Genomic DNA, 24,861 nt, shown 5'->3' with positions numbered 1-24,861 from the left:
CCTTTAGAGAAATGTTACTCAGCATTGATAGCACATTCCCATCTGTCTGGGAATTACCTGGTTACACTGCAGAGAGAGTGCAGTGGAACATCAGTGGATGCCCAAGAAGCCAAGTTCACATGGATTAGTTATTCCATTCCCCACAACTCATTGACATCTTTTAATACATCCCAATTCCTAGATAAATAGTAGTATCAGCTTTCTTTTTCAGAAATGAAGTGTTAATCATTACTTTCTGCATAAATTCTGTATGTCAAAATACACTTATTTCTTATGTTTCCTGACATAATGAAATGTGCAGTAATTGAGGCTTCATATTTTGTCTGGTTTGATATTTTTGCTGATATTTTTACCTCCTTGTTTCCTTTCATCTCCTGAAGCTAAGTAATTTATTTAGTCATCCTTGGATAAACAAAATTATTTCAAGCAGGAAAGGAATGTACAGTAAAGGTAATGCTAACACCTACTTGTTTTTGTGGAGAAAATAAACCACTGTAATAATCAGTACACAGAGAGTCCCTAGTTAAACATAAGTCCAATTCAGCACCTTCTATGCCAATTTTAGGACCCCTGTGAATTCAGGAAGGTTGTCTTTTCACAGTGGATCTAAGGGAGGCACTCGCAACAAAAGAAAATTGCTTCAATGCAGAGGAGATTTAGTTTTTCTAAAAACCCCCCAGAACGCCAAACTAAGTGTCTGCTGAAGCAAAAGTAGTATCAGAAAATGTATTACAAACATCCAGAGGACAGAAGTATCTTTCCAAATACTCTGCTAACCACTGCACTTGAAAAACAAAAAGTAAAGAGAATAACATGTAATCTCTGAAGATTGGTAATGTTTATTTTGGGTACTATTTGAACTTTTGGGAGTTCAATCTTTGTTTTACTGGAAGCTTTCTTTCTAGTTCCAGGAATCTTTGTTTGCTTGAGTATCTTATGTGCCAAAACTAACTCCTGTTTGTAAATAAGCTGTCTCTACATGCACTACAGAGATAAATACTGCGGAGTAAAGTAATCCCTGAGACAGTTTTTTATCATGCTGCAGAAGCATGTCACAGAAATGGATGTAACAAGAACCAAGTGGATAGTATTTTGCAAATACTGTACATTAACTGTCCTTATTTATAACCAATTATTTTGAGTCTATTTGATATCAATTTATATTTTCATTTGTCAGTGTTGACAAATTAACTGATTTCTAGATTTTCACTTCTAGAGAAAATTATTATTTACACATACAGCTTCTTGAGGTCTAAAATAATGCACCAGAGGCTGAGCCAAAACTCAGAGCTGCTTCTGTGTGCTGAGGATTGGGCAGCAGTTGCCAGCACTTTTCTTTGGACCTGTACCTTTGAGCTCCACCTTGTGTAATTACTTTGCCATGTTTGCAGCAGCTGGCTGAAGGGACTAGCTAATGAATGTGTTGAAATCAACATGGATTCTTTTTATCAGATTCAGTGTGATTCTGTGGCAAAGGCTCAGTGCTTCTGTACTACAGAAGCTCCACCTGAACTAACTCACAAGAGTAGCAATCCTGCTTAAGCAAATGTCCTCAGTAGTATCTCACGTCTAAAACTCTGAACAATTTCCTCATATCCTACCAGAGAATTGTGATGCTAAAAAAATTAGAAATTAAACCCTCATTATTTGATTGTCCTATACTGCCAATTGTTGTTAATGTTATTTTAACAATTTATGAGCCTACTGTCACAGATTTTTTCTTTCTTCTTTATGAGAAAAATTGGAATGAAGTATCAGTCAACAAAATTGTTGAAAGACCACTAACTCTAGCAAGTACTCATGGGTAAAGTACAAATACAGTGAAATACTGAAGAAAAGGACCGTGTTGAATTTCCAGGAAATACAGACAAGCATTTGAGACATATTTTACCACAGTAGCGACTGTATCTGCTTAAGGAAACTTCCTCAATCTCTACACCAATATAAAATGTACCTATAGAACATTTCATTCTTCAGTCTCACTCTAGAAGATGTAATATCTCGTAAAAGTCTTATAAATTTATAGAGGTCTTGCTTAAAATTGGCAAAAGGTGCTCACTATTTGCCAAAGTTGTTAATATTAAGCTGGTGCCAGTCTTAAATCCTTGAAAAGAAAATGGTGTTGGGACTAATGCTGTATTTGGAGAATGCTCTGCTTTTTACAGAGGAAAACAGTTTTTCATACTAGAAATTGTCTCTGTGGGGTGTTCAGTCTTCTCTAGAACATCATATAGAGCTAGATGCAGCTTTGTCCCATATTTTAAAATTAGACATTATGGAACAGCAATTCTCAGTGTGGAGATTTAGTATCCATATGATCATTAGATATGTAATTTTCACAAACTCCAGGTTGAATACTAATATAACTGGAGTGACATTAAAGTGCATTTCTTTTTCATTCCCTGTATCAGATGCATATGGAAATACTGGCTGTTGACTTCTGAGTGACAATACATGCAGAATGAGAAGGTCTTGGTAATAATCACCCTACCTGTGACCTCAAAACCTGATGCTTTCTGACAGAAACCCTTACTCATGTGTAAATCATTATTTACACAAGAGCATTATTTCATTAAGAGGCAGACAAAAAGAACCAGGGATATGCAGAAAATGCAGCAAGTAAAAGAGTGAAGCAACAATTACAAAATACTCTGACCAATAATAAAATGTTAATCCCATCCAAAAGCCCTGAAGACAAGGTTTTAACTTGCTAAAAAACAGATGCTTCAATTTTTTCAAGCCTTGTGCCTCTTCTCAGGTCTTTTCTAAAATCAGTGGGTTTTTTCTAATTTATTTTCTAAAAGCAATTTTCCATAAACAACATTAAAATAGGAAAAAAAACCCCACTAGTTTAAGAATATGTACAATTTTCATAAAGTTAAAGACGTACAATTTTCATTTGGTACAATATATCAAGTAAAATATATCAAATTTAAGCATTACAATGAGAAGTTGCTATGTTCACCTTTCATTCCACATAAAAGGCTTTAAAGCTGTAGGAATTACTGAATCTCAGGACATTGCATACAAGACAGTGAAAGAAATTAGGGAGAACTGCTGACTGGAAAGATGAAGGTTGTCATGCTACCTTTAAAGTAAATGGGTAGAGAAATTCCCTTGCTGTTCTTAGATGGCAACACCTGATCTAACAAATGCAGTAGATCAGCTGCAAGGTGTTCTCTGACAGGACAGAACAGACACTGGACATTGTGGTTTCTTAATATTAATGGACAAAAGTTGTAACAATCTGACATTTTTGCAACTCTAATGTCACTTCTTCATCTAACAGTTCAACATAAATCTTTCTGGTTTTCCAGATATGTTTTTTTCAGAGACCAGCATTTATTTTCATACAATGCTGTCCTTTTTTTTTTTTTTTTTTCAGAATCACAATAGGGAAAGGGAATACTTGGATTAATTCAGCAGGCTTTGAATCAAACTTTTCAGCTCTGTGGGACTTGGAACACAAGCTGAGGTAAGGGCGATGAATTTACTGTCACTACACAACAATGCCACCATGTCAGAAATTAATTCAGACTTTCTCTTCAGAGGGAAAGGTCATTTTTGTTTGTATTCCAATTTTATCTTTATCCTAAATGATGATGTTTGATGATATGATGATTATTACTTACCCATGGTGTCCTTTATAAGCATTTTCCTTCCCCAAAGATCAGAATATGCAGCTAATGGTTGCAAAAGCTCAACTTATAAAAATAAACTCTCCCCCTAGGAACTCATGTGACTTCCAGCAACTGCAGAACATCTTGTTAAGCAGAATGGGGTATTATGAAATGACCAAGTGTATACAAATATTTGTTGAATCTGAGTGAGAACCTTTCTACTCCTGCTGCTGCCTTCAGTGGGGTAAGAAGTGGAGCTGCAATTAAGGAGCTCTGGTCATTGAGACTGCACAAGCAGGGTCCCTCTGTGGGCAGCCCTCAGCTCAGTGTGTTTCCACAGGCAGGTCTGTCCACACTTCAGCCTCTAAGGTCAAAGGAGCACCTGTATTTGTGTGTGCTTGCAGTCGGCCCCAGAGCTTTGATGGTAAACAAAGTAAATTTTGGCAGCCCAGCTTCTGTGTGTCAACACTGTGGCACCCAAGAGCCTGCTGGAGCCTGAGGTTCTGTTCTGCTCACACAAGGAGTCAGGAACTACTCAGGAAACAGAATCGTGTAGTCACTACTTAACCACCAGATACTCCTCACCTGCAGAGTACTACAGAATTAGGTGACTTTCTATACCTATCCTTCCTTGGGAAGAAAAATTAAGTAATCCATTTATAATATTCAAAAAATTATATGTGTTGTGCTGGAAAATTCAAATGCAAACCTCTAATTTAATACACCCGATATGTTATGCTTTAGAACATCATGTTTAATGTTTCTTGCAATAGTTTTGAAACACTCTTATGGTGTAACAGTTGTTATGCAAACCACCCACACTCCCTCAATCAAACTGAACTAACAATTGAAAGATTCATTATCTGAGTATTTGTTAAATGTGCATAAGAAAAAGCTAACCCAGCATGTGGAATATTCTGTTAGCTACTGACAGAAACCTTTTGTTAATTTTCAACCTAACTCAAGTCATGGCATATTTTAATGACAAGTGGATTTAAGTTTATTGTTAAGTCAAAATTCTCTCTTTACCAGATTTTACATTTTCATTTGATTTTCAAGGATATTCATGGATCATTCTTACACTGACATCCATTTTTACATCTCCTTGACAGCCTTTCATCTGTCTGCACTTTGACTGCAACTTTTTGCTGCTCTCATTGCTGCTCTTGAAACAACTGCTTCAGGACAAGCCGAATTACCTTACTCCAGCTGCAACATTTTATGGTTGCTAGCACCATAAACAAAAAAGAATTTATTAGAAAATAACAGGTAAGTAATATTCAGGAAGAATGGACTTTCTTGCAGTGCTTATCCTGCTGTGAAACTCAAACCAGTAACAAATACAGGCTGGAGTGATCCTAAACTAACAAGTGACTCAAATCCCCTTTAACCACAGCCATGAGGCATGCAGCCCTTTGGAAAGCTCACAAGTGGTATTTTCCTTTCCAGCCTAAATTTCCAGAGACTTTGGGTAGTGGGAAACTTGTCCTTCCTTCTGGAAACTGTAAATATAGAGTGTTTAAGATAAAAGGCTGTAGTCAGATCACATGAGGACAGTGGTGTACATTTCTTGCATTTCAAGATGCCCTGTGAAGACACTGACTCATCAATGGTCTTTGTTTTCATGGTGAGTGTTTCCCTTCAATATTTTGGCTGTTACATGCACAAATTTGGCATCATTTAAGCTTCTTTCATATGCCTAGGTGTTCTAAGTATTGGTACCTCTGTCAGTGAGGTCACCTGTACAGGAAAGAACAAAGGCCACCAGTTACTGTCAGACCTGTAACCTCCCTGTCAACATTAGAAATAGAAAATCTAGCCAATAATTACAGAGAGAGCTCTGCAGCTTGCCAGCAACATTTACTGGATCTGGGCTACAAAAGTAAACCCTCTGCATGTGTGTTTAGTTTGTCCTCAGTGCAGCTGCTAGATTCCACGACAGTCTCAAGGCAAAGACAGTTCAAGCAGGCAGTGAGATAAATGGGAGCATTTGCTGTGCTGCTGCTTTGCAAGGGCAGTGTCCACACAGCTGCTCAGAGGGGTGGCTGTATGGGCAGACCCAAGGAAAGTGCACTGATATATCCAGTCTGTCCATTTAAATACTGTCTGCAGATTCCTGATGAGCAGAAAGTTCACTGCAGAGTGCAAGATACACAGGAGTGTATGGAAACTGCAATGTGACCTAAAATATAGTTTGGGGTTTTTTTTAAATACTCATATGCTATGGTTTGGCTCTTTTATTTCATAACAAATTGCTATTAAAAAAACAGGAGCACACATGAAAATACGTGCCACATAAGTAAATTTTCCTTGTTTGTGTTCCTTCTGGAAAGGTATTTTTACTTCGGAGTCACCTCCTTGTTGACCTACAGTCTTAGCTAGAGACAACCCTTTGGACAGTGACCAAGGAAACAACTGGCCTGTGAAAAAGATGTAATTAAGCACCAGACTTAATGCTTAGGTTTGCTAAAACACCAGAAAGGGGGGAAGTGTTAAATAGAGGTTGTGTAATGGGGTGAAAATTATAGGAGATAATCTGTGAGGAGATAAAAGCAATATATTTTATCATGCATTACAGGGCAGACTCCTCTATGGTTTGAGTTCCTGCTTGGAAACCCAGCAATTCTTTTAGCCTTGAGCCAGAGGGTTTGTACACCTTGACCTCTCTGTGTATTGTTCAGTTTGATCAGCAAGCTCTGGGATTTCACCGTCATCATTTTCCTCCTGCTCCTCACCACTGTTAACACTGGCTTCCATTGAAATCTGGTGATTTCAATGAAATGTTTTAATTGAGTGAAAAATCCTGAACTTACAACAAAGAGTTTTATGGACGTCAGAGAAATTTTCTTTGGGACACCTGTTTTGACATTGTGCTTGCTTGAAGAAAAATTTCCAACTCTAATAATTCTTTGACTGAAATTCAAATGGAGCTATACATATTACTCTTTTCAAAAATCATTGAAATCCAAAACCTCACAAGACTCTTGGAATGTGAGGTTTAATTGTTTAACAAACAATAGCATGTTTAGGAAGCAAAATACTGTACATGATTAATACTCATCATCTAAACCAAGGGCACGGGGGTGTCATAATGATCCAAAAAAAAAGTAGACATGTGAGTGAGAAGGGGAACTTCATCCAGCAGCCAGGAAATTAATGATTAATTAATGGGATTAATGATCACAACACCAGAGAGATGAAGGCAAGGAGGAAGAAGGAGGTAGATCACTGTGCCTACCAGGACTGACAGCATATTGTATAATCTCTGCTATGTTTTGTCTGGCATGTTTTCCCCTTGATTGCTTAGCCCATGGAGAATATTCCATAAGATTTTATTCTTACTACACACACACACTACAACTTGTAAAATTAGACTTTCACTCTGAATATTCAAGAGGAAGCATTTCATATTTGCCTTAAAGTTGGCTGAATATTTTGTGCATTTTTTTTCTTTTATAGTTTTAGAATATTAGTGAAGTGAACAAAAAGAGATCAAGTGAAGGAGTACAGTTAAAATATGACCCGCAGTCATTCTTTTTGCCACAGGGAGAGGTAAAACAGAAGTAAACTACTTTACTGAGAGGGTGTTTGGGCTCCCCTAGGAAGTGGTCCTGGCACCAAGCCTGTCAGAGTTCAAGAACCATCTGGACAAAGCTTTTTGTCATATGATTTAGTTTTAGGTAAACCTGTAGGAGCCGGGAGTTAGACTTGATGATGGGCTCCTTCCAACTTGAAATATTCAGTGATTTATCCAATTTTAGTAAATGCAAGTACATGCCCATATGTAGCTGTGCCCTCTCATCAGTAACTTTATTTTTAACTTCTTTGCATAAGATATTTGCATTTACTTGTTTTTCCTCTGCTCATCTCTAATGAAAAGAAACTTGCAAAACATAGGACTGTGTTTAAACCAAAAAGCAGATTAAGTGCTCATTCTCAGCAGTTGACTAAGGCTTGTCATGTATGAAAGCCAAAGGTAATAATTACCTAAAATATAAAAAAAAAGTAACTGAAATGGAATGCCACAAAGAGTTAAGTTCTGAACAAAGCCTGCTGTTCCAGCAGACTGCAATGTATTGGGTACCTTCAAACAGATCTGTTTCTGGAGTGATCCCTACCCTTTCAGCAGGAGGGAATGCCCTGCTTGCTCTGTAGGGTCATCCCAGTGTTCTGTGCCCAAAGGAACTGACAATCACATTTCACGCCTGTTGTTACATTTGCAGCCTACAAAGTCAACCCATGGCTCAGTTTTTACTAATGAACACTGATTACTTTTAGTTCCTTATCGCTGAGACTCGGGCACTTCCACTCTAATACACACTTCTATATGGCAGAAATGCCCAACTTCCAGAAATGTGAAAAAATACAGCTGTGTTTGTGCAAGAATGGGGGCATATGTTCAGCTTTTGGGATATAGCTGAGTTCCTCTATAAGTACAGTTAGCTATTATACTGAGATTGGGATAACACAACTAATTTACTATGTTTAACTTTTTTTAGGTTTTAATTGCTAGTGGAAGTACAGAACTCACTAATCAGAGTGCTGTTTATTTGGATTATACCCTAAAGAGTCTATACCTACAAACTACTGTTTTATGTGCATTTATCACCCAAGTGTGACATTCTGTGGCTGACTGTACCTCTGCTCTTCACTTTGAAAAACATCTGTCTAAACATTATAGTAATTTCTAATGGTACACCAACTATATAGAAGGGGTTTTTTAAAAATGCATTTTAGATGTGATTGTTTCCTTTTAAAAAGCATTTTAAATGCATGAAAATCCTTCTTTTTAGATGATCTCAACCTGATCTTTGCCAAAGCCTCTGAGATGTGCTGTCAACATGCCAAAAAGTTATGCTTAATACAGACACAGAGTAAGTGAATAGTTCCTGGAGGCTGGTGTCGAGTTCTGTTTGTATGGCCAAAGGTACATCAAACAACTTTTTTAACTCTTCACTTTCTGATTTGAGAAATACGAACCTTGCTAAACTTCACACCCTTAAAACATAGTTGGAATGTGAAACAGACAACAAAAGTGAACAAAGCACTGAAGAGTTATGCTGGTCCCAAATCACCATAATGCCCACTGGAGAACCAGAATAACTGATGGCATCTGATAACACAGTCACATGTGTTAGCACAAACCACTACAAACACCAAATCTTTGTGAAGTAAAATAAATAGTTTGTCAGCCTAATAAATCAGTCAATGAAAGATATATTTATTTTTTTAAGGCTGCATGCTAATGACAACTTCATTTTTGAGCCAGGAATTGTGAGTGATGATGGTTTGATGCCAGCTACTGAATGGTGAAGTATTTACCATGAACATTCTCAACATAGTTACTCACCGTTGTTACACTTGGCATTCTATTTGCTACTGTCTAAAATGATAGAATATTTTCAAAGACAGCATGTGAGTATCAGGTTTTTCTTTTTACTGCATTTAAAAATGAACCTTATGAAATGTAATGCCTTCCTGTAAGGAAAGAGGTGGAAGACTGAGGGTTCTAACACTTATTTTATATATCAAATTGACCCTTTAAGGGGAACTTTACCTGTTTTTATTTAAGTCTTCCCAAAACCAAACCAGAACCTAAGGTTTATTTTGCCAGTATGATCCTACAGTATTTCACATCCTGCAAACTCTGGTTACGCTCCAGATCAACTTTCACTCCAGCATTTTATTTTCCAGAAGTTATTCTTGTCACCCTTTTTCTGAAGGTAACAAACATCTTTTGCATATGTAACATTTACATTTTCACACAAGGGATCTATTTGCAAGCTTGTGTGTTTATAAACCATGGAAAGCTTACTAGAAAACCTACATGCTAATAATCTGCATGCCTGCTCAGCTCACCTCCCTGGCTCCCTATGTCAAGTCCTTTCATCTGACTGCATTTTTCCTGTGAATCTTTGTCAAGTGTTGATAATTTTGAAGACATGCACATCTCAAATGCATACTGCACATATTAAAATAGAGTAATTGTTTGGGTTTTTTAAATGGAATAAGCATTCTATTTTTCTTTGTTATTCCTTATTTATCCTTGCTCTTTGGACAATCACTTCTAGATTTTCTCCAAACCCCTTTTTATGACACAGAAAGCACATTTTGCTAAATTTATTTTTTTTTAATTTTACTGAGACATTACATATTCCTCACAGTCACTCAATTTTGTGTTTTGTTCCTGCAAAGGAACAAGGACAGGAATGCATTTAGGCCAACTTTGAGGAATTTTACATCTTGCTTTACATGTGTTGGCAAGCCATAATTAGTTAATATTAGCAATAAGCTTGATTTTATTATCTCTCACAGAATGCAAAATACGATTGCTGAGAAAAGGACACCATGGAGATGCAGTCTTAGAACTGTATTTCCAACAGTCCAAATGTTATATGACTCAAAATCATTTGCTTTTTTTTCCTCCATTTGTAATGGTAATTGGTCTCTGCTGCCAGAACAAGCTCTGCTTGTCATGGTATCTGGTAATATTATTACTCTATTGCAAGATGCCATGATAATAAAAGCTGAAATTCTCCCAATTGCATACTCAGAGTCCATAATTTTTTCCAAAATACTGTGATTCCCTAACATTCTCAGTGCATCTTTAATGAAATGTAGTCAAGATTATTGATGTAAATATTAGCAGCAGTTTTTATTTGAGAGAGATTTTTACATCCCTTGGAAGTTATTGGGGAAAATATTGGGAAAGAACCTGAGTGACATTTTATCTTCTTCTTGGGCAGGGCCTTGGTTTTGAATATATGATATATATTCATATTCTGATTACTGAAGTTTTAATACTTCACATGACATTAAAAATTATTAAAGAGATAAAAATGCTTCAGAGGATAGAGACTGGAACTTTCTGAAAGGTAAGAAAGTACTTCAATGTCTGACTCCCACCTTGCGAGAGAGGCTGAAAATTCCTCCCAGTGGCAATTTAAAATAGTGATTTATAGAATATACTGTATACAGAATGGACTGTGAAATTTCAATTACTTTAATTGTAAAAGGATGATTTACCTGACCTATAGAGGTATACTCCATGTTGTACTGAAATACTGAGATAGTGTGTGTGCTACAACAGAGAACAGAAAATGGGGATAAGTTAATTTGCCTTTCAAATTTATACAAATTTAACTTTGCCCACCTTTATCTACATTCACTTTGAAACTACTGATTTTCAGATTAACAAATGACCTGCAATCTGGTCAAATTGGCAAAGTTTGTAGTTTGAAAAGATCATAAGTACATGAAGCTGACTCATTTTCCAGGGTGAAATAAAAGAACAGAAATCTCTCAATCACACTGTTTAATTGCTTAATTTAATATTTCTATATATATTCCAAATAGGAGAATTTGCGTATAAATAATGTTGTTGATACTCCATTTTAGAGAGGCTTTGTGAAGGCAGCTTTCTGAGCTATCAGTTAGTCTGATTATTTTTTATTTTAAGCAGACAGGATGACTACAAATGTATCTGTCACACTTAGAAGATAATTGAGATCGAACCTTCTAACCTTTATGACTTTTTTCCCACAGATCACAGTAAATAGACTATTTAAATTGTTATTAATTTTGCTGGTGTCTGTATCTAGTTTTAAATATTCCATTACATCAGTGGCACAGAGAATTCCCTGCATGAGCCATGGGAAAGATGCTGACCTAATTATTTTAGAAATAACTATGTAGAAACATCTAAAAAGATTAACAAAGGAAATATTATGTCACTACCAAATTAATAACTAAAATAGCATGAAAATCACTGTATAATTATCTAGGTTTCCATAGAAACTGTCTTTGATGGGTAGCCAAAAAGACTTCTGATTGAGCTTCAATACTTCTGCTCTCCCTGTAATACAGGATTTCTGATCTGCCTTTCACAAACAACCAACCAGCATACATCCTTATCCTACAATCTTTAGCAACACTCCTCAAAAGCACTAATCACCCACATGCTTTTTCAGAGCCGAACTCTTGAACTTAAATATGCAAAAATATTTTTCAAGTGTATTATTACAAATACAGAGCTACCAAAAAAGAAAATTGTATATGGTAATATTTCTGTTTTGTCACAATACAATAGTTGCATAAAAATATGAAAAGGCACTAATCAAAGAAACAATCGTTGGTTTTATTTCATTCTTTCATGGTAATTTTTCATTGCATTTGCTCACCTTTTGAAAAGCCTTGGCCATTTAAGTACTAATCATAGGCATGTAAGCAAATCCCAGTGCTAGCAAAGGTGAAAGAAGTGTGGCTATCCCATAAATTCCAAAAGAAACTCGTAACAGTTTTATGTGAATTTGTTTCATTTCAATAATCAAAACTGGCAACTATTTTTGGCAACACAGCTTTTGCATGTGCCTCATACAGCAGATTTCAGCAAAGCCACCTTAGAAATTTCTGTACCTCAAAGAGAGAAACTCTGTAACTCAAAGAGAGAATTCAATATGTGTTTCTCCTACCAAAGCTCACAATAATGTTGGCCTTGAGTTCATGCACACAGTTTTTCCCAGAAGGAAATATTTCACATAAACTTTAGTTGATTTTGTAGATTATTTGCTCTCAAATAACAAGTGGGTATTTTAGGAAATGCTTTGCTGTTGACCTCCCAGGAGCTGCACAGCCTTTTCATCATCCCCTCACTTAAGGAAGTGTTAAAGCAGTGTCTGAACTCGACCTCAATTTTCATTGCACACATGCACAGAGAAAAGCACCCATCCATGCTGCCCTGGTTCCAGAAACTGAGCAGCAGGGCAGGGGGAGGGTGGGATTGCTCCAATGGATGTGGAAGGTACTGCATGTGCCACTGCCCTACTTCTAGATCTGCTTGCTGATGTTTGGAGAGCGCTGCACAGGAATACTTCAAAACAGAAAACAGAGATCCTGTGTTTGAAACATGCAGGTTCCTGACAGATCTGCTTTGTTTCAGAGAAAGAAAAGTACCACTGATATTACTTCAGTGCTTTGTGGGATTCTTGTAATAGCTGAATAATTCATTTTGTATTATTTACAGTTACTTAGAACTTTCAATTAATGCTTTATAACATTCTGGGATTTAAATTCTGAAACTCTTGTTTAGTCTGTTAGCTCCTGAAACTTCACATGTTTTAATACTTTAGAATAATTGAATTCTGAAAGGCAGAATCACAGTCTTATCTTGAGCTGTCCTGATATGCAGAAAATCTCTCTCAATCAAACTGAGACTGGTCCTGAACACTGAGACTGATGTACAACAATACATAACATCACAGAAAGAACTACAGACCCAAAAATCCACATTTTATTTTACATTACATAATGGACCAACACTTTTCATCCTACTAAGGCTGGGCATCTTTCTTGAATAACTGCCATTAGGCTCCAGTCACAATCAACACAGGAAGGTAAAGTCAAGACCTCCATGGGGTGATTTAGCTCCCTTCAGATCACTTTCTGAGGTGCCCATATCTACTTATTGATAATAAAGGGAACTGGAACACTGATACCTTTTCCTCTCTAAAAACTTCTGTGATTAATCCTTTCCTGGTTGAGTGGTTTTTCTTCTCTGGACACATTTGGAATTTGGACACATTGTTCCAAATCATGAGGTCATTACTTGTCTTGTTTGGACTAGATCATTGTTGGGATTTGTCTTCATCCTTTCAAGCAACTTACTCCTACTGCTCCCTCTGGATGAGAACTGTGAGTGGGTAATTGCCATCGAGGATACAGTAGTGGCATTCTACAGGTATTCTGTAAGTTATTTTGTGAAAAAATCCTTATTTTCTGATGCTGAAAGCACTGAAGTGTAAAAAAAATGCTAAGACTGACCTCAGTGAGCTTTCCATGAAAGCATAAGCAAAGTTGGCGCAGGTTTGAGTATGAAAAAATAACTGTCCATCTCAAAGAATTTGTAGCCATCTCCTTCACAAGCTAATCACTCTACACTGGTGATATATGACTAATACTGCTTTAAAATTTAAAATAACTTTTAATAGATGATTCACTGTGTCACAAAAAGATGCCTGAAATACTCATTCACTGTTATTTGTCTTCTTGTACAGTTTACAGAAATAATTAGTATTCCATTTGACAAACAAGTGCAAACATCCATTAGCTTAATGACACAACACATATTATGACTAGGTCTGTAACTCTCACTAGAACTCTCAGTAGGAACTGCTGAACAGTCTGTCATATTGGAGCACACATGTTTTAGTAGATGTAAAATTGCTCTGGTTACAAGGCCACTGAGATGTTTAAAGAAAGAAAAATCACTGGACAGCCTAATCTATCTTTGAAGTCAGGAAGTAAGAGGAAAAAAAAACCTAGTATGTAATCTATAAATTACAGATATGTGAAAATGGTCTTGTAAATTTACTGACCTGCAAATGAGTTCCACCCCTACGTCCATTAACAATTATCACCAAAGACCAAAGAGTGGAGTAGAGAACAAATTTTGTTGTGATTACTGTTTCTTCTGTAATAACATTGAAAATTGTCAGCTCTATACAAAAACACAGAAGAAGCTTTTATCTACTATACTCTGAGTGAAAGGACAGCCTGAACAATGGTATCTAAAACCTGTGAGGTTAGCCAATCAGTTGCAACCTCAGATAACTTATTTTTTTACTTTTCATTGGAAAGCTTCCACCTGAGTTGTAAGACATAAACTGGCATGTGCCTATCTGTGTAACCACCACTTATAAAATTCTGACGTGGAGATGTAAATGATGGCTTTACAAATGATGCACGAGGTGAAATTCATTTTCTGTGGGTTTCCTGCTAGTTAGGGTAAAGTTATTTTGAAAATTCTTATTATATGCAGACAGGAACAAAGCCAATGAGGAATCTTTCTGGGCTTCATACCATCTTATAAAATCATGTAATTCCCATAAAAAGCTCCATTCCATCTATGTGTCTGCCAAAAAAAGGTGGCTTTGAACAGAAAACCCTGTGTTATAAAGCTGTATTGGCTTCACAAGTGCTGATGTTGCTCTTGCAGCAGATGGCATAAGCCTGGCAAGCAGGAGCTAAGGGGGCTGTGGGGTTTCAACTGAATCCACCCAGGGCCTGAGTGTCATCAGGGAGGCTCGATGAGGGCAGGTATCAGTGGTCCCAAAAGCACACCATGAGCATGTCTCTCACCCTCTAAGGGGACTGCAACTGAAGGCACTGTACTCAAGCTACTAATCCAGGCTTAGTCATTTTGCTTTACTGAAGCCTTGGCATGACATGGAGCAGGGCAGTGTTTCTAAATGGAACCAAAGAATGCTTATGAGAACAGACTGGTGATGAATGAGAAGCTTTGTGTGTTGTGCCACTGCTGGCTCCCAAACGTGTTTGGGGGTACTAACCTGGGCACTGCCTGCCTTTGCAGAAAACATGAAAGATCAGTCTGGTGAAAGGCACTCCTAAGTGGACAGATTCCAGCTGTGGACTTGGGTCCTCCTTCAGCAGGAAAGAACTCGCATAAGCTCTAAATTATGTCCATAAAATTAAACGCTCTCTCAAATTCACAACAGATGGAACATAAACAAAGACACTAAGGTAATTGATTTGGACTGTTTATAGAGGTTTTTGGGGGGTATGTTAAATATATAATCAGTAGTATAAAGAAAAAATGTGTAAAATGCCATTATGTGTGTCCACATAGACAGGAGTAACAATCACTTGAACATAACTCCATAACCCCAGTCTTAGAGAAGCTGCAGATGTTTGAACTACTATTCTCAGTCAAAAAGTGCTTTGTTTCCTTTGTTCCTGCGTTACTGGGTGTCTTCATCTCACCTAGCTTATTTTCCAAGTCTAGCAGGGTCAGTCCTAGGTCAGTAAATCATGAACTATAATGAAGTACTATTTGGAGCTGTTGAGCCCAGCCGTAATTACAGGTGAGCTTGCCATTTCCTGCATGTTTTACTGTCAGTTACCACGATGCCTGCTGGTGAGCAGGATACATAACTTGTGCAGCATTTCAGTAAAATATTAAGTAGGTAGGTAAAAAGGTGAAGGAATACTCAATAGCACCTTGTATTGTAAAAAACTAAAAAGCAAAATTAAAATTGTCCAAGTCCTTATGCATATAAAATTACATAATGTTCAACAGGAGATTAAATACCACAAAAATTCATTACTGGAACAGGCAGCATTTGTTAATAAGCAGGTGTGTGGCCCTAAGACAAAGGGCAAAATTGGACCATTCAATTAGCCTGGCTAGAGCAAACTTCTCCTCTAAAAAGCCATGTGCTATGTTACACTTAATACCAAAAGGGTTAGGCAGCACATAACAGTGACTATCAGAAAAGCAAGCTAGAGAAATAAAATAAGAGAAAATCTAATTACTGTCTCCAAAATGACACACCAAACTTTATCAATGTGCTGACCTAAAGGCATTTTGTCTGGCAAAACAAATACAGGTGATTTAACCTTTCCACACAGAACCATCTTGTCTTTTCACTGTCCTCTAGTACACCAGCTTGTATCACACTGTACCTAGCCCTGAATTCTCCCTGAGTATGATGCTCAATTCTCAGGCACCACTGATGAGAAAGTTCTGTATGTTAAGTAAGCTACAGAGCTACTGTATAGTCAGACACGTAGCGTAGTCTCCTTCATCTGCCTCCAGCCTGGGCTAACACCATATCACTCTGGCACAATGTAAACATGGGGCAATTGAGTGGTGTTTCCTGTGGATGTAAATTCAAGTTTCTCAGGTCTTGCAGCAAAACATTCTTCAACATTTTTGGTTGTTTGAACCTACCATCCAGTACCATCAGTACTCTAGATTAATACATTCTACACTGTGTGTAATCTGGATTAATAACAGCTATCCCCTGTAATACTTAGGGGAAACTGACTCAGTCAAAGTCTTAAGGCTGAGGTATTGCACATTCTTCTCTAGCCCAGCAGACAGAGGAAGGTGACCTTGGTGTGGGTCAATATACTTCTGTTGCTACTCTTCACATGTGAGTGACTTCTCTGCTGAGGTTTGTACATATGTAAAGTTCCCCCTGCTTTATCCTGTGTTTTGGCATCATCTGTATTTCCTTCCTCAGAGAGAGAAGGATTCCTTTTCCCATGCATGCACATTCTGTCTCCAAACCCAGTGCATCCACACCCCAGCAGTACAGGTGCTAGTTAACATTTTCACTGAAGTGTTTCACCCTTCTTATTTCACTGCATGGTTTCCACCAGGCAAGCCAACATGTATAATAAAAACAGAGGGGATTTGGCCACTTACCAAGTGAAGATGAGACATAATAAGGTAGATATTAAAATGAGGACTTGGTTAAACATTGCAGACTGTGTGCGTTGGATGGCTCGGTGAAGATCATTCTGTAGTAATGGAAAATAGGTGTTATTTTTGGGTTTGAACCAATAAGTCAGGATCTGATTCTGTAGAGGAATTATGCAGTATCCTGACAGCAACGCAGTCACCCAAATGCACTTATAAGTTTTCTGATAATATAGAAGGTGCAGAAGGCCCAGCTGTGATTCTGTGATTATTTAAGTAGTTCTTTTTCATCCCAGCACAATTCTGATCCTATTGCAAGCTGCCTTGAGGTCTGCTCATGTCTAGCTTACAAATTACAGGCTGCAAGGCCCAATTATGGCCAAACAGTTGAGTTCCCTGCAATTGTGTATGAATGGCAGAGTAGCAAAAGAACCATCCACTGCCATTTCCTTTATTGGCACAGTAACAATTTATACTAATTGAGATTTCAGTTCACATCTTACTTTTTTCTAATTCTGATGCAGAAAGCAGTTTAGTAATGCTTGACCATTTGGATAATCTAAATACAGATCTGGTTAGCTTCCTATTAGGGTTAGACTGTACTGCCAAAATCCCACTAAAGACAACATACAAAAACACCCACAACTCTAGAATATTTATTTCCTTTGCATACTTACAATCATATTTTCTAAAGCATGCTTTGCCAGCCAGCAATTTAAAAATACAGGAATAAACAGGTTTCTTAGGACTGGCCAGAAAATCTGCAAGAAGAATTAACAAATTCATTAGAAGCTTTTCTGATGAGGAATAGAGCTTTACTATTCAAGCAGCAGTGAAACACTTGGGGAAAATACTTACTATTAATGTGTTTCTAGCGTGAGATTTGGCTTTAAATAACATTTTTGTCTTCCTTTGTGATTAACCACATGCAGGATAATTAGATAAAATAGGAACACAGTCAGTTTTCACTGCAGACATGAGTGATTCTTACATTTCTACAACCATCTGGTTTATTTTATTGATTGTGCTGTAGTTGGAGTTAGATGGTTTTGGCTTTGATTGTGCCCATGGAAGAGGAATGGAAAGTTATCTGTACAACTTCACTCCAGCAGCAAACTATCTTCTTATTGTTGGCAAATTTCTGTTCCCATAGGCACAAACTCATCATCCACATTAGAATAAAATTCATTTTAAAAAAGTCAAGAGTATTTGTGCAGCTATAGAAGTGCAATGTGCAAATGTATTAATTCAAACATGTTTACCGTGATGATGAAAGGGACAGCATTAATTATTTCCAGGAGAAAGGGTATTCTCAGAATTTGCTCCCAGATATTTCCCTTCAAAGAAAAGGAAAAAAACCCCACAATGTCACAGTCAGCTTACAAACAAATTTATGACGAGAAATACATGCGATGTCCCAATGAAACAGAGGGAGTCTCCCACACCTGAAATGCAGGAATATCATTCATCTCAGATTTAAACTCATGTGACAAATGTGAATATGGAATATAGATCACTCTGGATCCTTTTTCCTACACCCTATCATAATGTAGGAACTTCCCAAGTAAAACATATATGGTTTTAAATCTCCTTCCTTTCATCCTTTGCATTTATCATTTATGTTTACTTTGTATTTTTTCTTTCCCAACTGTTTTGGAGAGGGAAGTAAGGAACAAATCGAGTGTTTAACATTTGAATTAGGACTACAGTATCAAGTTCTCTGTTTCTGCCACCAACACTTCAGAACACTTTAGGGCTTTTTGGAACTTGATCTTGCTTCCATGAAATGAGAGGTCTTCCCACATATTTCAGTGAAGTGGCATTGATCTTTTAATTTGCTTACTGCTACCAACAGGAAGGGGATAATTCTACTATTTTTCCAAATCTGCACAGTGGCTGTGACTGATTAAATGTTGAGATGAAAATCCGCATATTAGAAAAGGAAGGTAGTTGAACTTCAGTGACTTACAGCTTTACTAATGCTGTGTAGCAGAACTCCATCATAGGTAATGCAATAATAGTGCAGCACATACCATGGCAGTATTACAAGAATTTGCAGTAGAGCATTATAGTTTCAGTTGCAATGACATGTTCGTCTTCCCTGAAAAATATCCACCTGATACAGCCACTAAAAATTAAATACAACCTCCATGCCATATATAATTCTTTCTCCATTTTTAACACATCTGGAAGCTACTATACCTCAGGGACAGGGATTATGTCTTCCATGTAATTGCAATTGGTTGGAGTCAGACATAAAAGTGAAATCACGAGGCTGTAAACTGAGAGGGTTTTGTATGAAGAGTAAAATCAAAATCCAATCTGATTTTTCATATGGAACCATTTTGTGATTTCAAAAATTTCCTCATTTTTAACGTTAGGAGTTTCCTCCTCTGCATTACAGAGAAGAAATGTCACATAATTTACTTGTGCAGGCAAAGTGCCAGTATGGATGGGCTCCAGGTAATTAGGGATGTGTGCAGCTGTAGGACTCTGGCTTCCACACGGAAATGCATAAATGCATCATGATTTCTGCAAAACTGCCTTTTGCAGTGACAATGTATGGTGCTGCTCAAAGCCCTGAGAGTACCTGAGCACCAGGCATATGCAGGATTGCCAGATGTCTGTGGTAACTTTTGATAATGGAGGTTTTTGATGCAGACATCTTTCAAAATTCTGGCCAAGGACAAACCCTCCTGTAATATTTTAGGCTGGGAGAATGCAGACTGTAAACCTTCCACTCCTGGATCCAAGTGATCAGCATCACAACACGGCGCTACATCCTTTGCATTCCTCTTCATTTAAAAGCTATAAAAAATGCAAATTCACTGTAGCACAGTAACGTGATATGCTACTCTGCAGTCAGTACTCTGCATGTTGAATCATTTCTCATATGTCATGGACCAGGTATCAGAAAGGTCAATCTCTCAGAGTATCCTCTCAAATGACTGCTTTATTCACTTTACAGGTTATTTGTGAAATCCTAGTAATGTGCACTCCAATGCAAACACAATCATCTTTTTCTTGTTTTCTCGCTTGCTAATTCTCTGACTTGTAGAAGTTAGTTACCTAAATTGTGAAAGCTTTGAAAATGTTTCCATAAAATAAGTAATCTGTCACAGATTTACATGAACCAAGGCACCTTTGGTCACCGTGGCTGTGCAGAAAAGCCTTACAGTAGGTGAAATAACACCATTCTTAGCTTCAAGAGAATGGTGTAAAACTATGAGAACAGGACTAGAGGAAAGGAGGTGTTTGCATCGAGTGGATTGATGTGATTAACAAATTTTGTTGCTCCTCAGATTAATCCTTTACTTCTTTCTCTTAAGGGGAGTGAAATCACAAAACTGCCTCAATTCTGTGACAGGTGTATGCAGCAAATCAGGGTAGTGGAACTTCCCATCCATCACACACTGATGAGTAACTTCTCATAGAAGCTGATTTGCCAAGAATTCATATTTTGTACCCCCTGAAACTGATACAAATCACAAGCAGAATGGATGAGGATAAAATGCTGCCCAATAAACTCAGGAACAGCACAAACTGTGATTGCTTTTTACTGTTTTGCCACCAGGATATAAATTTTGGACTATGTCTACCCATAACTGATTTGCACTTGTAACCCCCAACCCTCAGATAATAGATGCTTCAAGGATTAAGAAGAATAGTTTTTAGACAGCAGACAGCTGCAAGCCTCTTAGCATTATTGGGCACTAAGGAAAACATTTATGCCATAATCACTCGGTAAGCACATTGAAATACAAGTCTCTAAATGCAGCAGTGGCTCTGATAGCTACTGAGTGTCAGTAATACAAAATATAACACAAAAAAAATATTATCCCCCAAGATATTTTCCACTTTAGAAACCAAATATTTTCATATTTTCATTGGTAAATGATTTCAAATGCTTTCAGTATTTCTCTCCTAAAGATACTAAAAATACAGAGATAGAGCAGAACAAAATGGAATGAAGAAAACTGAATGATTATATTAGAGAAAATTAACTTTTAAAGGAGAATGCAAATACAAAAATACATTGCATTCATATCAAACGACTTCAAGACACTTTGAAAAGATATTCCAATAGCATCATAGAGATGAATAACACAAGGTTTTTTTTGTTTGTTTTTTGGTTTTGTTTTGGTTTTTGTTTGTTTGTTTGTTTTGGTTTTTTTTTAAGGACTGTCTTTGTTTTTTCTGGGCACAATTTTAGAAGGCTAAACCTTGAATTATATGTATTGAGTAGCTACAGCTTTAAAATCAATGACAACTGTGTCAAGTAATTACAGACAGACAAATAAAACTGCACAACTTAAAATCAGTGTCAAAAAGTCAAGGTCACTTTTGAGAATGTGTTTTCAAATTACAACGGAAGATAATGAGCATTTAATTGCTGACTTCCACTCTAGATATTAGAGTTTGCTCATAAATTTGGGAAACAGGGCTGCCTGTGTGACAATATGCCATCCTGGAAAAGTGTGCTTTGCACAACTCCCTGCTTGTACACCAGCATGGGCACAGGTACATAAACTTTATATTGAAATATTTAACTCATGATTTTTTAATTAATTTGCCTAAAAGTAACAAAGAGTACTTACCTTGTAGCTTAGATAACTTAGCAACAGAGTTTCAAAGAGACTTATTACAGCCACAGACACCTTAAGTGAAGTGAAAAAATTATGTGTATTAATACCAGCTTCTGGAGAATAGATATTAAAATTACAATGAAAATAAAAGATTATATAAAACAGCTCTTCCTCTGAAACTCTCTCAGCTAAGAGCATTTTGCTTGAAGCTTAGATATTGTTATTTTTCTGAGTTTCATTTATTCCTAAACAGTACCAAAATCTTCCCACATGAGAGAAAGAAGCTGTAAATAAGCAACCTCAGTCAGCTCTTTACTTTCTTGTGAAGATGTTATGAATGTGTGGAATAGCAAATGTTTTTCTTACTGTGTATAATGCAGAAAGCATAAAAAAAAATGCTACAGATGAATAAGTATTGATTTTAAGATTTAAATGCAGCTGAGCACGATTTACCAGCCTCCAATTAGATTATATAGTTAGTTAGTATTAAATAGTTTAAAATATTTAAATAGTCAAATATCAAAATAGTGAAAGAAAATACTTAAGTCTTTATAGACATTAAGAATTTACTGATGTTCTTTGCACAGAAGGTATTTGTATTTTAATGTGTATCATGGGAATATTCCACCAGGATGGATACTATCAGGCTGGAGCCTGAGGTCAAGCCTCAGGATTTTAAATTTTAAATTAATGCTGCCTACAGCTGCAAACTCTGAAGGGTGCACAGTGTCTTTATCTAGAATTTAAAAAAAAAAGATGCTATGATTTTGGAAATAATTAAAATATACAGAATTATTAAATAGGCAATCAAAATACAGCTTCTCTGTATTAGTTTTACATAAACTCGGGCTTTATTTTCAAATAAATTCCTGGCCTTACCAAACAGGCATATTAGAAAAGGACAGCAAGCATAGATAGATATCTCAGTATTTTAAAATTAAATTTAATAAAGTAATCTGAACACTCATTAAAAATTTATTCAAACTGTGCATATTCTACAGTATTTTCAAGGGCTTCTTCCCCTAGGAAATTGTGTATTATAAGGAGGTACAATCATTGCATTGGCATTGCACCAATCATGGTAAGAGAATATAATGGTATAACCTATCTGGAAGCTTAAGTAAGTTTTTTCTTAGTGAAAAACCACATTTCACAGAGAGAATCAGTACAGATCAGCTGATCTTTATGCTTTTGCTGTACTTGGTGTTCAAGATTTCCTTGCTGACATCAACATTTCCAATATCCTTTAACTGCTACAATTCTGTAAATCAATATCATCTGCAGTTGTTACATGGAAATAATGGAATTTGTCATTTACATATTACCTGTAATCCCCATAAAGGTAAACTTCGATTCACCCAAATAATGGGAGACCTGTTCATTACAGTAAGGAAACAAATATGAAATTAATAATAATCTGGTGTTTCAGACAAAAAAAAAAAAGTTGTACATGTGAATGGAAATTAGAGCAGACTTATTGAAAAAAAAACCTCTCAGTAATAAAACCTTTAAATCAGTAGTTACCTACTGAGTATTGACATGACTTGTATTTCTAATCCACAGCAAATCATTAGCTTCCTGTGGGAAACTGTCAATCCTTTTGTGTGAACACTTTGCTATCTATATAATGACATAAATCATATCTAACTCTTAGGGGCTGTGGTATCTTGGAAGAATCCTATCAATGCTAATAGGCACTTGATACAACACCACTGGAATGGGACACTCTCAGTGGCACAATAATTTCCTGTTAATCATTTACTGCTACTCAGAATTATTTGGTTTTTTTTAATTAAGGGTATCCTTTTTTATTTCTGCAAAGTATCGGCATTGATGGAACCCAGATCTCACACCAGCATTCAGTCCAGCAGTTCACTTTGCAATCAAGAAAAATAATTAAAATATTAAATGCAATTTGAACATTCAGAAATGTAAGTAATGACTAGAGATTTATAGAAACATCCCTACTATATGTTAAAATGCCACCATTCCAGATGGAAATGGATTCGTCTTCCTGTGTTCCCTTCCCACCATTCTGTGGACTTTTGGGTTGCTGTTTTAACTTAGGAACTCACCAATCAATTGTTCCAGGCGTGTAGTTTTGATGGGAACAACTCCGGTTTAATTCCTTACTGACAGTTGCCATACCATCCATGCAAAGTCCATTTCCATTAGCAAATGTGTATGGGAACACAGTCATAAAAACATATGGGAGGAAAGGGATATTAATTACATCATTAAGTGGTCTATGAAATGCATACAATAGTTTGAAACCCAAGGCAATCCATACAGACATTTTTTAAAAGTAAAGTAACTTTTAGAAAGTACTGCTGTATGTGTTCCATATCTGTAGACAAAGGAGTGTGAAGCATTCCAGGTTACATTTTTTGAAGATTTCTTTTCAAATTTAAGAACAAGACAACTGAAATGATACTTTGTAAAGACGAACTAAGTACATAATATATACTAAAGATCAAGAGACCCTAGAAATCCTGTCCCAAGGGCAAGCTGTGATACAAAGAGCACATTCTCAACAGGAAAGACTGCAGCAAACCACACTTGCTTAACCTCTTTTGAGGACGTGAGGAGGGCTGGAGACGCATGCAGTAGTACTTCAAGTACACAGCTGGTGATACCCAAGTAAAAATATTGGCCATTATACACATTATGTTATCTTGCCTTTAATTGCTGGCACAAATCTTCCTTTTACGTGATCATATAAGGATGTGGGAATATATCATTTGTAAATGATGACAAATATTGTTCCTCATCCTTGGCAAGCAAGGTCAGCAGAAAATAAAGGGATCTGCAGCCCACAGATTAGCAACAGTATATGCACCAGCTCTGAGTGGGACAGTGCTGAACTGTACCCATGAATAAGGATGCTTTATGTCTTAAGCTCTTTCCTGTATACCCACTGTGCCTGATGGAGTAAATGAAAGACACCAACATGTGCAGGCATTTCTGAAAAACTGGAAATAAATCTGATGAAAAGAATTCCTCCCAGATTTGTTACTTTAAAACCAACCAGGTGAAAACATTTTCCGTGGCCACACTCTCAGCACGCTGAGTTTCTTTCACCAGGCTATGACACAGTACCTAGAATTTTAATTTTTTTTTCCTATCACCACATCTTTAAGAATGCATTCAAGCAAGAGTTTTGGTATCAAGCCCTCAGGATCTCTAGGGCATTGATGGGGTGCCATTGATTTGTCAGGCACAGCTTCTAAGATTAGGGCCTTAGTAAGCAGGCAGGACTTACCTGAATCTTCTCAGGCAGACAAATATTATTCAGAGACAGAACACACCAACTAGTCTCTTAGATGTACCACAACACCATGTAGGGGAATAACATGTATAGAAAATATAAATACACTCTCTGGTGAATTGTAAAACACTTGGATTGAAGGACACGCCAGGAGAAGTGTGAGGC

General features: G+C 36.8%; 1 protein-coding gene across 4 annotated transcripts in view; it reads right to left on the bottom strand.

Moving 5' to 3' along the window:
• KCNT2 (potassium sodium-activated channel subfamily T member 2) overlaps positions 1 to 24,861 on the bottom strand; it is a 115,417-nt gene that overhangs the window by 55,427 nt on the left and 35,129 nt on the right. For all 4 annotated transcript variants that reach the window (XM_039726327.1, XM_039726328.1, XM_039726329.1 and 1 more), the window contains exons 4-9: positions 23,504 to 23,560; positions 22,754 to 22,802; positions 21,441 to 21,500; positions 18,105 to 18,179; positions 17,520 to 17,603; positions 16,849 to 16,943 (exon numbers count right to left, since the gene is read on the bottom strand). In XM_039726327.1, the coding sequence (XP_039582261.1) occupies positions 16,849 to 16,943; positions 17,520 to 17,603; positions 18,105 to 18,179; positions 21,441 to 21,500; positions 22,754 to 22,802; positions 23,504 to 23,560 (420 nt within the window). The remainder of the gene's footprint in view (positions 1 to 16,848; positions 16,944 to 17,519; positions 17,604 to 18,104; positions 18,180 to 21,440; positions 21,501 to 22,753; positions 22,803 to 23,503; positions 23,561 to 24,861) is intronic.

This window comes from Passer montanus, unplaced genomic scaffold (assembly GCF_014805655.1).
Source record: "Passer montanus isolate IOZ18808 unplaced genomic scaffold, ASM1480565v1 scaffold58, whole genome shotgun sequence".
Lineage (NCBI taxonomy): Eukaryota > Metazoa > Chordata > Aves > Passeriformes > Passeridae > Passer > Passer montanus.
Note: the sequence above shows the minus strand (reverse complement) of the source record. Positions and strands in the feature narration are given on the sequence as shown.